At 45.7% G+C, this 18,688-nt stretch overlaps 1 protein-coding gene across 11 annotated transcripts in view; it reads right to left on the bottom strand.

Annotated features, from left to right (window-relative positions):
- The window catches only part of LOC126538440 (DENN domain-containing protein 2D-like), a 423,989-nt gene that overhangs the window by 132,378 nt on the left and 272,923 nt on the right, over nucleotides 1-18,688 (bottom strand). For 9 of the 11 annotated variants that reach the window (XM_050185285.3, XM_050185279.3, XM_055074743.2 and 6 more), the window contains one exon: nucleotides 11,633-11,756. In XM_050185285.3, the coding sequence (XP_050041242.1) occupies nucleotides 11,633-11,756 (124 nt within the window). Of the gene's footprint in view, nucleotides 1-7,959; nucleotides 8,081-11,632; nucleotides 11,757-18,688 lie in introns of all 11 variants that reach the window. The other 2 variants (XR_008613950.2, XR_008613951.2) reach the window with 1 other exon arrangement.

Below are 18,688 nucleotides of genomic sequence, written 5' to 3'. Positions count from 1 at the left end.
GAAAGGCACAGTGTGAGCCGCATGCGATGTTGCCAAAGAAGGTTCAGGATCCATTGCATGTGGGGGATGGGGAGCAGGCAGTGAAGTAGCACCTCCATATTGCCGCACCTGCTTATTATGGGAGCGCTCTGTCGCTAACAAATCAGCCTGCCATGGTGCCGCTTACAGGTTATTTACTGTGTGCACCAGGCAGGTTTTGGCAATGTCAGCCACAGCATACACTCGTGGTGTCTCGCATGCTGTTTACAAGCAAACAATGGAGGCGTAAATGTGATGCCCACAGAGGTTGTAGGCTGCAAACTTAGCATGTGTTAAACCTTTAGAGGGCAGCGATGGGGACCCCTGCACATACTAGATACAAATTTTTGTTGAAAAACTATTGCTTCGCACTTCCTCTCAGATAGAATTACAGGTTTGCTAACATCAATGTTGGATCCCACCTGTTGCTGCGCACTCGCTCATACATCGCAAGCCAGTCCTCAACGTCGGAATTGTCCGTGCCACAAAATGTCCTCGGGTCCTGCAGGTGAGTGAGGATGACCATTGGCATAGACCGCGGAGGCATTGTCAGTTGTGTCGGTTGATCTGCCATTGTGGTAACAGGTAGATGTCATCCACTCCGAAGTTTCGTGATTGTACTCCACACAGCCACCAAGATCTTGCAGGAAGAAAGCAGGCCCACGAGCATAGAATAATGTATATTTACAAGCTATATATATGGTGCTCAGGCAACAGCCAGAGTCTTCTTCTTCTAATTCGTGTCAGATAATTAGTTCTCTTCAGCCTAACAATATCAAGAGCGAGTGTAGCTTGAAACTCATTTAAATTCAATTTCAAAATATGTGTGGGCAGTCAACTTCAATGTGCAGCACCCCACGACACCTGACATCAATGTGACATGGTTTGCAAACATTTGAGACCAAAACAACAACATCCTTCCAACTTGAGGCAAAGTGCAAGAAAACGCGAGGGCAAGAGGAGAAGGCAACTAAGACACAGTTCTACTGACAACAGAATTTTTATTGCACATAGCTACCACATATATACCATTGTACAACTGGGAGAAAGAAGCCACTGTCGCACATAGATTTCTTTTCGGCAAAATCATTCACCATTGGCCGCTACCGCGATAGGAACGTGATTTTTTTTTGGACAGTGACACAGATGGGCAACTCCACGTTTGACTAGTGTGCTACAAGCAGACCGTGTTGCTTGAACTCTTGCTCAACCCGGGACATGGACTACAATGATGTGTTGCTGCTGCTGCAGCACTGCCAGTCTTCCTTGGCTGTTGATAGTGGCAGAACACTGTTCGTGTCATGCTGATGAATTTTCCTCTTAAAAGCATAACAATATTTTATGTTCACTGCTGCTCTGTTCTTACTAAATATCTTCAGAAGGATTGTACTTTATGGTCTAAATAGTCCAATATAACTCTTGGCACTTGTACTTCCCGGGTTCTTAAGAAGAAAATGCAAAGTTATCTGCTGCCAAGGCAGCCCTAGTCTAAGACTTGTATCGATGCCTGTCGGCACTTCTGAAAGCAGCTTTCCCGGCAAAGTTGCCATGTGGGGGTTGATTTGAGATGCCCATGCCTAAAAGTGGTTGGCCAGGTCTAGTATGGTGGTGACTCCCGTCTGCAGAGAATCGTCGCTGCTGGATGGCGAAATGAGGAAGGTGAGGACATGACGCAGCACGTGTAGTAACATAGACAAAGCTAAACATCTAGCAGAGGAACTACGGACACGAAGCTTGCGCGCTAGCATTCGTGCCACAGTTTTGTGCAATCACATGATAAGCTGACACATAACATATAGCCTTATATTACTGTTAATCTTCAGGATGCAAACTGTACAAGTGATTTTATTATCCACCTGAAGCAAAGCGAGACAACGATAAATTGGAAAGGATTCAAAATTTGGCTGCCTGGTTTGTGTCAGGCAATTACCGCAGGACTATTGGGGTGGAAAGTATAAAAGAAACACTGAATTGGGAGCATTTAGATAATCGTCGACGTAAGTTGCGATTGAAATTCTTTCATGCTGTTTACCATGGTCGTGTCGGGATTGAAAATACAAAATATTTGCTTGCACCTCACTATGTCTCAGACAGAGTTGATCACATGTTCAAGGTACGAGAAATCGCATGCAAGACTGATTTACTTCGATTGTCTTTCTTTCCTAGAACAATCCGCGAATGGAATAAATTGCCATCAAACATTGCCTCTGTTATGTCTAATGATGTTTTCTTTTCTATGTTAGCATAACTGCGTTTAAGTTTGTGCCAATGACATGTGTATTTTGTGACTGATTGTGATTAGTGGTTATTTTTATTAGTTGTGTGACTGACACTGTATGTATATCTATATCTTTTTTGTGTATATCCCCCCCCCACATTAATGCCTGTTAAGGCGCTGTGGGTAATAAAGTAAATCGATAAATAAATAAACAAACTTGAAACCCACATTATTGTTGGAAGTGGATATCTTATAAATTTTTACTGTAGGTATATGTGTGAGCTATTGAAGTGTAGTCAGTTTGTGTAAATATGATGTATGTATGTGTTAGTATATATGTGAGTATATGTGCGAGAATATGTGCATGTCACCTGTATGCGCTGTTAATGGCTATGTTTTATGATTAATCTGTTTCATCCCCTGAACGTCACCACTAATAAAAGTTTCCAGGTTGCCTGTGCCCAGTCAAGCTGTCTAAAAACAGCTTTTTGCCCAGGTATCCCTACCAGAAATGTGTATTTTTTCTGGAAAATAAAACTGAAGCTGTGTTTAAAAGCCATCTCGTACGGTAGGTGAGCAAAATGAGAACAAGGTAAAAGCGGGAGACAACGTTTGGACAAGTGGACTTGTCTTTTTCAAGGTGACATAGGCTTTCCTTAGCACAGTATATATAGGTAGGGCTCTTCTATTCTGCAATTAGTGCTATGTGTGACAAGGAAAGCAAAGGACGCTTACCTTGTTCCTTCATCTTCCGAGGAACCCTACCTATAATACTCTGCCGAGGAAAGGATATGTCGCCTTGAAGAAGACTAGTCCACTTGTCGAAACGTTGGCTAGCCGCTTTTACCTTTTTCTTGTTTTGTTCATCGTCTTGAATTTCCATCTCTCGCCTTCCACCTATTTTCCTTCATAAAGTAGGGTAGCACCATATTTTGCTTCTGTGCATGACTCGGTTGAGCATGGCCGTGCGCATCCTTCCTTGGCGGTAATAATCTACGGTGGACTTAAAAGGCTAGCCGACTTCATTCGCCACTGCTGGCCGCTCAGCACCATGCCAGTGAGTGTCTGCGACCGAGTGAGATGCGTTCATGTTTGCCTGTTCACGTGCGACACCGTGCACGGTAATTTAGTTAGCAAGTGAATGTTTACAGCAGTTTATACAGCTGATAAAACTACTAACCGTACTGTGTCTAGCTGTCCTATAATTCGCTATCACAATCAATGCATCACATTTCTAGCACCATGGTCACTGTACAGCATTTTTTGCAAAAAACCAGATAAAAATTCCTGACGTTCTTCATCACTGTTGGGAAGACATATACTTTTGGGAAGAAACATAAAGAAAAAATGTTAAAAAATTTTTTTTATTTCATAACATACCTAGCAATCACTAACGATAATGGAGTCCTATCTAACATGTCCTTTGGCCTGCCTTCACTATGTATGACTGCGTAGCATTGTGATCCAAACAAGTGACTTGCTTGCATGTATTTCAAGAAAAGTCATTTCACAGTTCATTGACAACCCTTAAGGAGGATGATGATGATCATAATCGTCATTATCAGCCTCGTTACACCCACTGCAGGGCAAAGGCCTCTCCCATACTTCTCCAACTACCCCGGTCAGGTACTAATCCTGGCGAGGTTGTCCCTGCAAACTTCTTCATCTCATCCGCCTACCTAACTTTCTGCCGCCCCCTGCTACGCTTCCCTTCCCTTGGAATTCAGTTCGTAACCCTTAATTACCATCGGTTATCTTCCCTCCTCATTACATATCCTGCCCATGCCCATTTATTTTTCTTGATTTCAACTAAGATGTCATTAACTCGCATTTGTTCCCTCACCCAACCTGCTCTTTTCTTATCCCTTAACGTGACTCATCATTCTTCTTTCCATAGCTCGTTGCATCGTCTTCAATTTAAGTAGAACCCTTTTCGTAAGCCTCCAGGTTTCTGCCCTGTACATGAGTACTGGTAAGACACAGCTGTTATACACTTTTCTCTTGAGGGATAATGGCAACCTGCTGTTCATGATCTGAGAATGCCTGCCAAATGCACCCCAGCCCATTCTTATTCTTCTGATTATTTCACTCTCATGATCCGGATCCGCGGTCACTACCTGTCCTAAGTAAATGTATTCCCTTACAACTTCCAGTGCTTCGCTACCTATCGTAAACTGCTGTTCTCTTCCAAGAATGTTAAACATTACTTTAGTTTTCTGCAGATTAATATTTAGACCCACCCTTCTGCTTTGCCTCTGCAGGTAAGTGAGCATGCATTGCAATTGGTCCCGAGTTACTAAGCAAGGGAATATCATCAGTGAATCACATGTTACTAAGGCATTCTCCATTAACTCTTATCCCCAATTCTTCCCTATCCAGGTCTCTGAAAAGCTCCTGTAAACACACTGTGAAAAGCATTGGAGAGATCATATCTCCCTGCTTGATGCCTTTCTTTATTGGGATTTCGTTGCTTTCTTTATGGAGGACTACGGTTGCTGTGGAGCCGCTATAGATATCTTTCAGTATATTTACATACGGCCCGTCTACACCCTTATTCCGCATTGCCTCCATGACTGCTGAGGTTTCGACTCAATCAAACGGTTTTTCCTAATCAATGAAAGCTATATATAAGGGTTGGTTACATTCCGTACATTTCTCTATCATCTAATTGATAGTGTGAATATGGTCTATTCTTGAGTAGCCTTTATGAAATCCTGCTTGGTCCTCTGGTTGACAGAAGTCTAAGGTGTTCCTGATTCTATTTGCGATTACCTTAGTAAATACTTTGTAGGCAACGGACAGTAAGCTGACCGATCTAATTTTTCAAGTCCTTGGCGTCCCCTTTCTTATGGATTACAATTATGTTAGCGTTCTTCCAAGATTCCGGTACGCTCTAGGGCTTGAGGCGTTGCGTACACAGGGTGGCCAGTTTTTTTTTAGAACAATCTGCCCATTGTCCTTCAACAAATCTGCTCTTACCTGATACTCCCCAGCTGCCTTCCCCCTTTACATAGCTCCCAAGGCTTTCTTTGCTTCTTCCAGCGTTACTTGTGGGATTTCACATTCGTCTAAACTATTCTGTCTTCCATTAGCGTCGTGGGTGCCACTGGTACTGTATAAATCCCTATAGAACTCCTCAGCCACTTGAACTATCTCATCCATATTAGTAATGATATTGTCACGTGGTGGTGACGTTGAAGAACACAGTAGCAATACTGTGAAAGACAACATTAACGTTTATTGGGCGAACCTGTGCCCACAAAAGGAGGCTACACTTATAGCACAACGATAGCGGGCGAACACGGTCGGCGATCGTCGAAAATCTGATCAGCAGGTCAAGCGCGTCGGCTTTTATACAGCAGTCGTCGAATGTTTCAGACTAATCGTCGGGACCCACGTGCCTTCCACAAAGTTCTACACCATTCGCGTCACGCGATGAAGTCAGATAACACAAGGTTCGGCGACAACAGACAGCGGATAGAAGCATCGTTAACTTTCCAGAAACTTCGAACACATGCAGGTGTGTCCCGCGCTGTGCGATAACATTTGTTAGGCGGTGAAACGTGTCGCCCGATAAAGACAAACAAGTACACGTGTCGATATTGCCGGCTTCGTCTCTTAACGCATACATCTGATTCTTGCCAATTCCTAGTTTCTTCTTCACTGCTTTTAGGCTTCCTCCGTTCCTGAGAGCATGTTCAATTCTATCCATATTATACTTCCTTATGTCAGCTGTCTTACGCTTGTTGATTAACTTGGAAAATCCTGCCAGTTATGTTTTAGCTGTAGGGTTAGAGGCTTTCATGCATTGGCGTTTCTTGATCAGATATTTTGTCTCCTGCGATAGCTTACTAGCATCCTGTCTAATGGAGTTACCACCAACGTCTATTGCACACTCCTTAATGATGCCCATAAGATTGTCGTTCATTGCTTCAACACTAAGGTCTTCTTCCTGAGTCAAAGCCGAATACCTGTTCTGTAGCTTGATCTGGAATTCCTCTATTTTCCCTGTTACCGCTAACTCATTGATCGACTTCTTATGTACCAGTTTCTTCCGTTCCCTCCTCAGGTCTAGGCTAATTCGAGTTCTTACCATCCTATGGTCACTGCAGCGCACCTTGCCGAGCACGTCTACATCTTGTATGATGCCAGGGTTAGCGCAGAGTATGAGGTCTATTTCAATTCTAATCTCGCCATTCGGGCTCCTCCACGTCCACTTTCGGCTATCTCGCTTGCGGAAGAAGGTATTCATTATCCGCATATTATTCTGTTCCGCAAACTCTACTAATAACTCTCCCCTGCTATTCCTAGTGCCTATGCCATATTCCCCCACTGCCTTGTCTCCAGCCTGCTTCTTGCCTGCCTTGGCGTTGAAGTCACCCATCAGTATACTGTATTTTGTTTTGACTTTACCCATCGCCGATTCCACGTCTTCATAGAAGCTTTCCGACTTCCTGGTCATCATGACTGGATGTAGGGGTGTAGACCTGTACAACCTTCATTTTGTACCTCTTATTAAGTTTTACAACAAGACCTGCCACCCTCTCGTTATTGCTATAGAATTCCTGTATGTTACCAGCTATATTCTTATTAATCAGGAATTCGACTCTTAGTTCTCGTCTCTTCGCTAAGCCCCGGTAGCACACGACGTGCCCACTTTTTAGCACTGTATATGCTTCTTTTGTCCTCCTAACTTCACTGAGCCCTATTATATCCTGTTTACTGCCCTCTAATTCCTCCAATAGCACTGCTAGACTTAAGGATGATGGTGCCCCTCAAGGGACACAATGCAGTGAAATGCCACAACCACAATGAAACCACCACGGGCACATGTCTTTCATCATGGTTGCACTTCATTTTAAGCAAGCACCAACAACATGTCCTCCTGCAATGGCAGTCTAAGTTGGAAGCTTTCCTGCACTACTCTGATTTCTACACTACCTCTGGAAACCTGTACATCCATGTTCTGTGAGGAAGAAGATTGATGCGCAAGAAAGCGTGACTGCCACTGCGTGGCTCCTACCCAGTTACCCATATTAGGTTGGGACTTTCTCTCCACACATCATGCGATCATCGACTGCGCTTGCACCAAAATCAAGGTATTTCCGTTTTTGACAGATATCACTGACCACGAGGACCCTTGTCGCAAAATCGCCGTTTGCGAAGAGTACTGTGCCTGTAGATGACGGCACAGTACTCTTCGCACCATCCATACTCTTAGTTTGCCACCAATCGCTACCGCTGCCGTTCTCCGTCCTCGAGTTCAAAACTGGCACCTCTCTCACGTGCGTGTCAAACTCATCGGCCAAACTAATTACATTACACCAGCGTGAAAGCCTTGGCAAAGCATTGCCACTGGCCTCATCTTCAAGGAGCGTAGGTTAGGGCATGTTGGTATTCCATAACTGAGGTTTTTGGCGCATGAAAAGGGACGAGAGACAGAGGCAAGACGCAGACACAGCGTCTTGCCTCTGTTTCTCGTCCCTTTTCATGCGCTAAAAACCTCACTCATCTTCAATATTTGACATGATGGACGACCCCACTTATCTTGCCACTCTCGAGGCATTGCCTCCACATTCATTGCTGCATTCTTTCACGCCAGCTATTGCCAGTGACTTTACGATGACACAGTGTGATGAACTCCTTCACTTGCTACAAGCAACATCACTCGGCTGCACAACGACTGCTTCTCACACTATCGACACTGGGAGCCATGCACTCACTCGACAGCGTCTCTACCAAGTATCGGTGACTGAAAGATGTGTTATCGATGACCAGGTGAATGATATGCTCAAACGCCTTGTCATCCAGCCTTCTAGTAGTCCTTGGGCATCATGAGTTGTCCTAGCCGAAAAAAAAAAAAAAAGACAGCACTATACGATTTTGCATTGATTATCAAAGGCTTAACAAGATTACCCAAAAGGATGCATATACCCGTTGCCACGTATTGACAACGCACTTGACTATTTGCAAGGAGTGGAGTTTTATTCCTCCTTAGATTTCCGCTCTGGCTACTGGCAGGTGCCCATAGCTGATGCTGACTGTTCCAAAACCATGTTTCTAACACCAAATGGCTTGTATGAATTCCCTGTACTGCCACTCTGTCTGTGCAACCCGGCCGCCACCTTTTAACGTATGATGGATGGCAACCGGCTCGGCCTGAAGTGGCATACTTATCTCTGCTACTTCGATGACAGTGTATTTTCCCCAGATTTTCCGACCCATCTTCACTGTTTACATCAAGTTTTGAACTATCTCCGGAATGCTGGTCTCCAGCTTAACTTGAAAAATGCCTACTTGCAGCTTCAAAACCCACTATATAAGGTCATGTTGTCTCCAAAGAAGGCACTCTTCCTGATCCTGCTAAACTTCGCGCCGTAGCCAAATTCCCAAAGCCCACTAACTTGAAAGCACTGCACAACTTCATTGGCATATGCTCCTGTTTTCAACAATTCGTTCACAATTTCGTTACTGTGATTGCACCCCTAAACCAGCTTCTTCAAGGCAACAATGAACTTTCTACTTGGTCGGAAGCCTCTGATGATGCCTTTACGACTCTTCGCTGCCTACTTACATCTCCGCCAATCTTGCACCATTTTGATCCAAGTGCACCGACAGAACTTCACACTGACGCCAGTGGTGTCGGCTTTGGTGCCGTGCTCGCACAACGTAAGAACACTAATGCCGGATACGTGGTTGCTTATGCCAGTCATGCCCTCACAAAACCTGAGGCCAATTACTCAGTAACAGAAAAAGAGTGCCTGGCCATGGTATGGGCTCTTCAGAAATTTCGCCCATATCTCTACGGTCGACCTTTTGACGTGGTGACTGATCATCACGCTCTTTGCTCATTGTCCAACTTCAAAGACCCGTCAGGCCACCTCGGGCGGTGGGCCCTCCGAATCCAGTAATATGATATCCATGTCGTCTATCGCTCTGGACTCTGACTCTGACGTTGATGTGCCCTCGTGCTTCCCAGCTACTTCGGACGCCAGTACTTCTACCTGCAGTCATGATATTTCACCACTTGACATCCTGGACATGGCCTCGGAGCAACGAAAAGACACATGGATCATCATAATATACTATGTTTTATCAAATCCTCCGGCAGCTTCGGTGCCTCGAGCGTTACGCCAACAGGTGCAGCATTTCACTATCTGCGACGAGCTTCTATATCACTGCAACTACTGCAATGATGGCTGCACATGGCTCTTAGTAGTGCCTCGCCACCTTTGAAAAGATTGATGCTCCGCTTTTCACTCTGACTCGCAGTGTGGCCATGGTGGAGTGACCACAGACCGGTCCCAGTGAATGATATCGTAGGCTTCGCCTACAGTAATATCGCCCTAGGATGTACAACTTCATCCACAAATATGAACGCTCCTGCATTGCCTGCCAATGATGCAAATGTGTCCCACATCCCTCCATCGCACCTCTCCAGCCACTTTCCTGGCCAGCTCACCCATTTGACTGCGTCGGCATTGATTTATACGGGTATATTGATTTATACTGGCAACCGATGGATTGTCGTCTCCGTAGATTATCTGACACGATATGCTGAAACTGTCGCCTTGCCTGCTGCATCAGCAAAGGAGGCCTCGTTCATTCTAAACAACTTTGTCTCTTCCGCCATAGCACACCTCGTGAACTGCTGAGCGATTGGGGTCACATATTCCTCTCGGACGTCCTACAGTAACTCCTACTGAAGGCCAAATTATTTACCACACCACTACTGCTTATCCTCCACACCAATGCCTTGACAGAACATTTCAACAGAACTCTTGGTGACAAGCTATCCATGTATGTTGCGTCTGACCATTTGAACTGGGATATCGTACTTCTGTTCGTCATATATGCATATAACACTGCCTCTCAAGCCTACAACCGGATTCTCACCATTCTTTCTGCTTTACAGCCGCCATCCCTCCAGCACCATTCATACGGTTCTCCCGTACCGGCCGGACCCTGCTGAATGCTCACCTCTTTCTACGGTGGCTCAGTACACCAAGAAATGCCGACAACTGGCTCGTTCTTTGAAGTCTGCTCAACAGTGTCGCTAATAAGAGCATAATGACCTCAACTCACCCCCTTGCCCCTTCCACATCGACTCACTCGTGTTGTGGCTTTGGGTCCCACCTGTTGCTGCTCCTGGCCTTTCGTCCAAGCTCCTTCCGAACCACTACAGGCCCTACCACGTGGTTGCATGACCATCACCAGTTAATTACGTGGTCGAACTCGTATCGCCATCTTCCGATCTCCATCGTCGCAGGCGAGTAACTGTGCACATTGACCGGCTCAAGCCGTATTACAATCCGCTTACCTCTTCCTAGGTCGCCAGGATGGCTACTCCAATTCCAGGGGTCATTGTGAGGAAGAGGATCAGCGCGCTGAAAAGCCCGGTTGGCCCCTATCGCGTGGCTCGTACCCAGTTCACTCTTTGGCTGCGCCCTACCTGCTGGTGCTGCATTTGTCGATGCTGCTCTACAACCCGGATAAACCACTTTTACAGTTCGTCTATGTGATTTCAAGGTCTGGTAATAAAGAAAAGAAAGCAGCTGCTATCATGCAGCGGTTAGATTACCTGCTTTGCAAACGAAAAGCAATGAAGATACAAGAATTTTTTTAATTTCTGCTCAGTGGTATTGTCGATGTATAGTGCTCTCTACGATGGCTGTCGCCATTACCCCTCAAGAGACCTTGATGACCTCGACTTGCCATGAGCATAATATACAGTTTGTTTAAGCGCTCAAGCAAGCACAGAAAAAAAGAATGGAAAACGCGCCCACAACAGCACTTCACTCAGAATTTATCACTTGTCATGAGCAATTGTCACTTTTTGGCTTATGACAATGCCACTTCGTTGTGGGTTTATGAACGACTTGAGACTTGCAGAGTATGCCAAATGGTGTTTTTCTTTTTTCACAGCATAGATGGCAGTAGTATCTCTTTTGCTGAGTGACATTTTCCACACTCAGTGGTGATGAAGAGCCAGGGAAGCTTGACTGTCACAACTACATGAAGTCAACAGACAATAAATCTAAGTAAACCAAAGCATAAATTACCTACAATTTTAGCTGAAATGCAGAAATAAGGCAATTAGAAATGAAAGTGGATCTAAAGACTCATTTTTACTCTTCACACTGCACATACATTCTTATAGTGAAAAGATTTACATTTTATCCAAATAGTAGTTTTATCATTTCATGCAGAACCATTGCATGCCGTCAATATTGCATGCCGACATGCCGAATAGGCTGGAGCAGATTCAGCTCCAACTGATGGCAAACTGTTTGTTTGTCCACTTTTCCTTTATCTATTTATTTAGTGATTTATTTCCCATTCTTTCAAGGCCCAAAGGTATTACAAAGAGAAGAGGGGATCGTTTTGGCCCCTCACCAGTCATGTTCTTGGCCAGGCTGAGTGCAGTGCAAAGAGAGTGCCGCAGCTTCTTGGGCACCACATCTCGGTTGTCCTCGTCCTCACACAGCAAGGTGCCCCGATCAACATCCACCACCAGCACCTGCATGAGAAACACGCTCAGGCTTGGTGGCTTTTGCCATTTGTAGCAAAAAATAGCAATCCAAGTGCTGAGGATCTTGCTCACACTTTCTTGCAACAAAACCCCTGAATGGACAATAACGCCACCAGACACCAGAAGTTTCCAGAGTTTTCACAGATATGTGAAGCAGGCTTTGACATTATTCAAAAGACAATGTGATTTAGTTTTCAAATAACTAGCTTCAGCTAGTTACTGCAACTCAGTGACACCTTAAAATGGCAATTTGAGAGCGATGCCAGCAACAAACTTTTGAATCATTCTTCTGGTGTACCGAGCATTCCGTCGCAGTGCAAGAAAATGTCACCAACCACAGTGCAGTATACTCTTGTTCTGTGTTCCACATTAGCACTCTTAGCTCCCGAAATATGTACCACACTGTGTCGAATCTTTAGTCTTCACACTGCATAGATTCACATGCTATCCAAATAATTTTATCATATTACGTGGAACCATTGCAGCAGCCTAGGCATGCCTCTGGTGTAAACCCACGTGGCATGCGCAGCATTGAAGACACCTAGGATAAGTAGCGCATTATGACCTGCTAGATATTTGCTCTGGTGGACGAGGCGGCCCAAGTTTCGTTTTTGGAGATGTGTTGAGGACCAGGGGCGTAGCCAGGGGGGGGGGGAGGCTTATGGGACTTCAGCCCCCAACCCCCGAAATTCTTTCGTCCTGTCATGCACCCCGACCAAAACCACCCTTGGCACCGAAAATCGTTGGGTATTTTGACTAGAATGTCTATTTCAAGCTCGAAAAGACATTTCAGCGTGAAAATTGCCATCTCGTCCTGGATTTTGCGGCAATGCCCATGCACCGGGAGTCACATGACACAAGGAACCCCTACAGAACACAGTTTCAAGGGCACTTTGATGGCAAGCGGGCTTGTCGCGGCATATCGCGGAGGTCACGGAATCTACGGAGCACGGGATTTAAATTCCGGAAATTTATGGGTTTAATGTTGTTATAAACATTTGACGACAAAGGTGCATTGACTTTTCTAAAGTCGTACGTCAGACCATACAACGAGACAAGCCAAATCAACACACTATCAGACAAGTTGACAAAGCACACGGTGAGGCCCGATGAGATGAAGTGTTGTGGTGGTTCATTTGTGCCGTCATGTCACAGAAAAGAATATCAACATGTTTTTTACCTGTGCCAAAGCATCCATGTCAAGATACTAAAGCCAGCAAAGGTATCTACATTCTTATTTATTCCTTTACTTTGACTTTTATTCGCAGGGACACATTTAGCCTCTTCAATTTTTTTGTTTTCGCTACCCGCGGGCTGCCAGAGCCAGCCAAAGTGCAAGCGTTTTTCTTGTGTGGCCCCAACCACAGCGTGGCGCACTTCAGTGAGCATTCGTTTTTCTCTGGCTGAGTGGATTTTCGCCGGGCAGCGTTTTATAGGCTTTCCGGCTAGCACACAAGAAAAAACAACGGTCGCTTGCCACCATCACTGTGGGCACTTGACGGATTGCAACATGTTCGCTTGAGCGTGACCTCTCCGGAAAGTTTCGTCTCACCGGTGTAGGATACCAAGCAGTATGCGTATGCTTCTCTGTGGACCAAGTGCCTCATGTTTTCTTGCATATTCCTTCGATAGCCACACTATAGGTGCCGACAGTAGGCATTCGATTGGGCGAACACGCTTTCCATCTAGGTTATTTTTTTTCAATTTCATGCCCTCGACCCACAAATGAAAAAAAGACATTGTTGCGGCGCAGCGAATTGTCGCGTGGTGAAGCTGTGCAGCGGTGGCGTAGAGGTAGAACACCCGCCTCGCGTGCAAGAGATCCGTGGTTCGAATCCCGGTGCCGCGCAATTTTCCACCGGATTAAAAAAAAAAGAAAAGATCCGTGTGTTGATAAAATTGCATAAACAGGCCTGGAGTGTGGCCTGAACTCGGTGACCAGAACCGGTAACGCACTCCCTCACCAGAGCAGGCTTGGCCACCCTGGTGCAGTACTTGGCCACAACCTCCTATATGAACACAACAATCAAACCCCGGCCCTAAATCCCCAGCAGCTGCGAAGCAACTGACCACGGCGGCGGTCAGACCTGCGACGCTGCAGAGGGTGCTAAGAATCACTGGCTCCGGACAGGCCGCCATTGGAATATGAACCTGGCAACGTTTACCGCTAGAACGTTATCTAGTGAGGCGAGTCTAGCAGTGCTATTAGAGGAATTAGAGGGCAGCAAATGGGATATAATAGGGCTCAGTGAAGTTAGGAGGCCAAAAGAAGCATATACAGTGCTAAAAAGCGGGCACGTCCTGTGCTACCGGGGCTTAGCGGAGAGACGAGAACTAGGAGTCGGATTCCTGATTAATAAGAACATAGCTGGTAACATGCAGGAATTCTATAGCAATAACGAGAGGGTGGCAGGTCTTGTTGTAAAACTTAATAAGAGGTACAAAATGAAGGTTGTACAGGTCTACGCCCCTACATCCAGTCATGATGACCAGGAAGTCGAAAGCTTCTATGAAGACGTGGAATCGGCGATGGGTAAAGTCAAAACAAAATACAGTATACTGATGGGCAACTTCAATGCCAAGGTAGGCAAGAAGCAGGTTGGAGACAAGGCAGTGGGGGAATATGGCATAGGCACTAGGAATAGCAGGGGAGAGTTATTAGTAGAGCTTGCGGAACAGAATATTATGCGGATAATGAATACCTTCTTCCGCAAGCGAGATAGCCGAAAGTGGACGTGGAGGAGCCCGAACGGCGAGACTAGAAATGAAATAGACCTCATACTCTGCGCTAACCCTGGCACCATACAAGATGTGGACGTGCTCAGTAAGGTGCGCTGCAGTGACCATAGGATGGTAAGAACTCGAATTAGCCTACACCTGAGGAGGGAACGGAAGCAACTGGTACATAAGAAGTCGATCAATGGGTTAGCGGTAAGAGGGAAAATAGAGGAATTCCAGATCAAGCTACAGAACAGGTATTCGGCTTTGACTCAGGAAGAAGACCTTAGTGTTGAAGCAATGAACGACAATCTTGTGGGCATCATTAAGGAGTGTGCAATAGAAGTCGGTGGTAACTCCGTTAGACAGCATACCAGTAAGTTATCGCAGGAGACGAAAGATCTGATCAAGAAACGCCAATGTATGAAAGCCTCTAACCCTACAGCTAGAATAGAACTGGCAGAACTTTCGAAGTTAATCAACAAGCGTAAGACAGCTGACATAAGGAAGTATAATATGGATAGAATTGAACATGCTCTCAGGAACGGAGGAAGCCTAAAAGCAGTGAAGAAGAAACTAGGAATTGGCAAGAATCAGATGTATGCGTTAAGAGACAAAGCCGGCAATATCATTACTATTATGGATGAGATAGTTCAAGTGGCTGAGGAGTTCTATAGAGATTTATACAGTACCAGTGGCATCCACGACGATAATGGAAGAGAGAATAGTCTAGAGGACTTTCATGCCTTTTTCATATGGTGCACCACCGCGACATATGGGCTTCATTCACGTTGAGATATTTGTTTTTTTAGATCTGCCTACCCCCTCTTCATTCAAAACAAACATACCATTAATTGAAATTTTTTTTAATGGAGCAAATGTTTTAAACATGTACTACACAGCTTTCTCATACAGGTTTACTTATTTTCCGATGCTTAGCTGCTTCCCTTCTGCTTCGTTGCTCTGAGTTGATGCCTTTCCCGAAAAAATGGAGCTGTGTAGTTAAATAGAAGTTGATAACTTTTCTTGTAACTTCAGCTGCGCGCTCATTGTAACCAATATGTTGCTCATGCACCTTGCCCTCACGAGGGTGTGTATATCCATAATACTGAAGGCATGCAGTTCTTGCTTCTTGCATTCTGTAAACAGGTTTTCAAGCATTTCGCACACTGCACATGTTTGGTCAAGCTTCTTGTCTTCACGGTGTAAGTTTCTTTCCCACTGATGCCTCCTTTCTTCGTCTTGTGGGACGCTGAAAAGAGATGCCTTCCACGAGTCTTTCACTCGACTATAGCATGTCCGACACCCTGGTGCAAAACAGTAATTGCGCCGGCGACTAGGCATAGTTGCTTAGCGCACCGCAGAACGAGCACAAAGGATGTCCGAGGGTGTTGCAGAGACAAGTCTACGAACGTTGCACTTCACAAAAACAATCAAAATCAAGTCGATTCGCATCCTCGTGTGCAGGCTGCAGCAAGCGAATGGCAGTGACGGGAACGCACGCGCTGGCACGGGTCTTCAGGTGGAACTAGCTCCAGCGCCCCTAGCGGCCTCCGGCTCCGGCGACATGCGCGGCTTCAGCCGGAAGCGTGCGCCGCATAGGGCAGAGAGCACACTACCCAATATTCTAGTACACTGTAGAAAAAGCAAGGAAAAGCATAGAGTTTAGGAAACTCTATGAGGAAAAGCACCCATCCAGCCATAGGTCGAGCCAATTGGATTGGATTGGCCAAGTTTCAGCCACTTGGTGTCAATGGCGATGCTGCGTTTGGGCAACGAGGCGTTGGTTTGGGTATCACTCTTGTGCCGCGTTTGCCGTATTTTCGTTTTTGAGCCTCGGTGGCTGCCCTAAATCGTCCGAATTATCCGAGGTGGGTTGGAATCCGTCCGAATTAACGAGAGTTTCGTCCCATAGACTCCTATATATAATTGTAGGGACCAGGCGCAAAGGTCGAATTATCGGATTTTCCGAATTAACAGAAGTCGAATTAACGAGCTTTCACTTAGTTATAAAGTTCGTGCGATATTTTTTTACTTGATAAATAGACAAGAACATACAAGTATAGTATTTTATGAAAGAATACATATTTTACTTGTTTTGACAGTGCGTAGCATTTAAGAATTCGTTTGCAGCATCTTCGGCACTGGCAATGCAGTTATTATTCATATATTTGATCCCTTGACAAATTTCATACGGAGGAGGCCGAGCTGCAATGTCAGCTCCCCCCCCCCCATCGAACATAATTTCTAGCTACGCCACTGTTGAGGATGTAAAGGCAGGGTTCACACCAGCCTATAGGCAAAATCTCAATAAGGACATGGTCTATGCCGGGGTCATGAGGGTATGGTTGATCATTATCGGATGTGTACTTGTCAGAATGGCTGTGCGTGTTTGTTGGTCAGTGTGCAGATGATAGCCTGGAAGGGTAAGTTGCACGCCTGTTTCCTGCAGAGCCTCAGTTGGTTGATTGACAATGTATTGTTGCAGCATCCCTCGTTTCCAAGCAAAGCCGCGACAATTCCACTGCCAAACATTAATAAGTGGGTGTTGCTATTCACCGAGCTAAGCCATTTTGCTCACTCTGTGCAAACTCCTGCAGGGATGCTTCGCATTGGGGATAGACTCTGGCTTTCGAGTATCACTGGTCCTCAGCTGAAAGTGCACCGTGAATGAGCGTTGTAATCTCCCGATGGAAGGTATCAAAATGGGAAACTATTTCCTCACGTAATATGAGCACTTACTGTCCTAGAGAGTTGACAGTTGACTCGATTCTGTCTACTCGAGCATCGACATAGTGGATCTCTGACGGTATCTCAGTTTGAAAGTCTTCACTCGTACAGTAAAAGCCCATTAATTCGAATTTCGTGGGGATGCTGCAAAAATTTGAATTGTACAAAATTCGAACTAATGAAAGTCGGAAAAAAAATTGCTCGGTTAAGGCATGTATATAGTCTGACGTGACGTGAGCACGCACACACATGCTACGTCACCTTGGCGTGAACAACATGTCTATACTTTGAATTACTGGCACAGCCAACGTAACCAGACGTGGCTTACTGGTCCGACATGCCCGACGTCGAGATCACTCTTGCTTCATCCGCACGTTCGTCACGCTGACTGGCACAGAGAAAAAAGAAATGTAGCAGTTTCACCCGAAAAGCGAAACATCGATTACAATAGCAAATTAGTGGACAGCTATACGAAGCAAAGATAGTAGTTTTATCTGCCGCAAAAACTTGTAAACATTCGCTCACTATCTAAATTAACAACCATGGTGTCACGCGCACACAGGTAAGCGAGCATATTGATTTTCGTACAGCTCTCGCTTCAACGTGAAACGTAGAAAGCACATTGCATTAAGCTCTGAAACCAGAGAAATGTTGTTTCGCCGACGAAGAGCTCCTGTTCCTCGGTCACATAGTTAATCGTGAAGGCGTGCATCCGGACCCCAAAAAGACGGCAGCCATCGAAATTTTCCCGATACCCAGTAAAAAGAAAGCTGTCCGTAGATTTTTGGGGCTCTCTGTGTATTACAGGCATTTTGTCCGAGATTTCTTTCGAATCGCAGAGCCTCTCACTCGCCTTATGAAAGCCGACGTGCAGTTCACATGGAAGAAGCCCCAAGAAGACGCTTTTCGCGAACTTCAAAGACGCTTGCAGTCACTGCCAGCACTCGGGCATTTCGACAAGAGCGCTGACACCGAGATCCACACGGATGCAAGCAGCATAGGACTCGGTGCTGTGTTGATTTAAAAGAAGAACGGCCTGGAGTGAGCCATCGTCTACGCGAGCAGATCCCTGTCGAAAGCGAAATTGAACTATTCGACGACCGAAAAGGAATGCCTCGCTGTTGTTTGGGCGGTCACAAAATTTCGGCCGTATCTCTATGGGAAGCACTTCAAGGTCATCAGTGACCACCAAGCTCTGTGCTGGCTCGCTAACCTGAAAGACCCGTCAGGTCGCCTCGCTTGTTGGAGCCTGCGACTACAGGAGTTCGACGTCACCGTTCAGTATAAGTCAGGCCGAAAGCACGCAGACGGCAACTGCCTTTCGAGAGCCCCTGTTGAATCCGCCCCGTCCTGCGACGATGACGACGATGCCTTCCTTGGCCCCATAAGCTCTAACACCTTCGCACAAGATCAACGTGCCAATCCTGATCTACGTTGTGTGGCTCAATATCTCGAAGGGAAGACCGATTCAG

Source organism: Dermacentor andersoni, chromosome 4 (assembly GCF_023375885.2).
Source record: "Dermacentor andersoni chromosome 4, qqDerAnde1_hic_scaffold, whole genome shotgun sequence".
NCBI lineage: Eukaryota > Metazoa > Arthropoda > Arachnida > Ixodida > Ixodidae > Dermacentor > Dermacentor andersoni.
The sequence above is the reverse complement of the archived record's forward strand: the minus strand, read 5'-3'. Positions and strand labels throughout refer to the sequence as shown.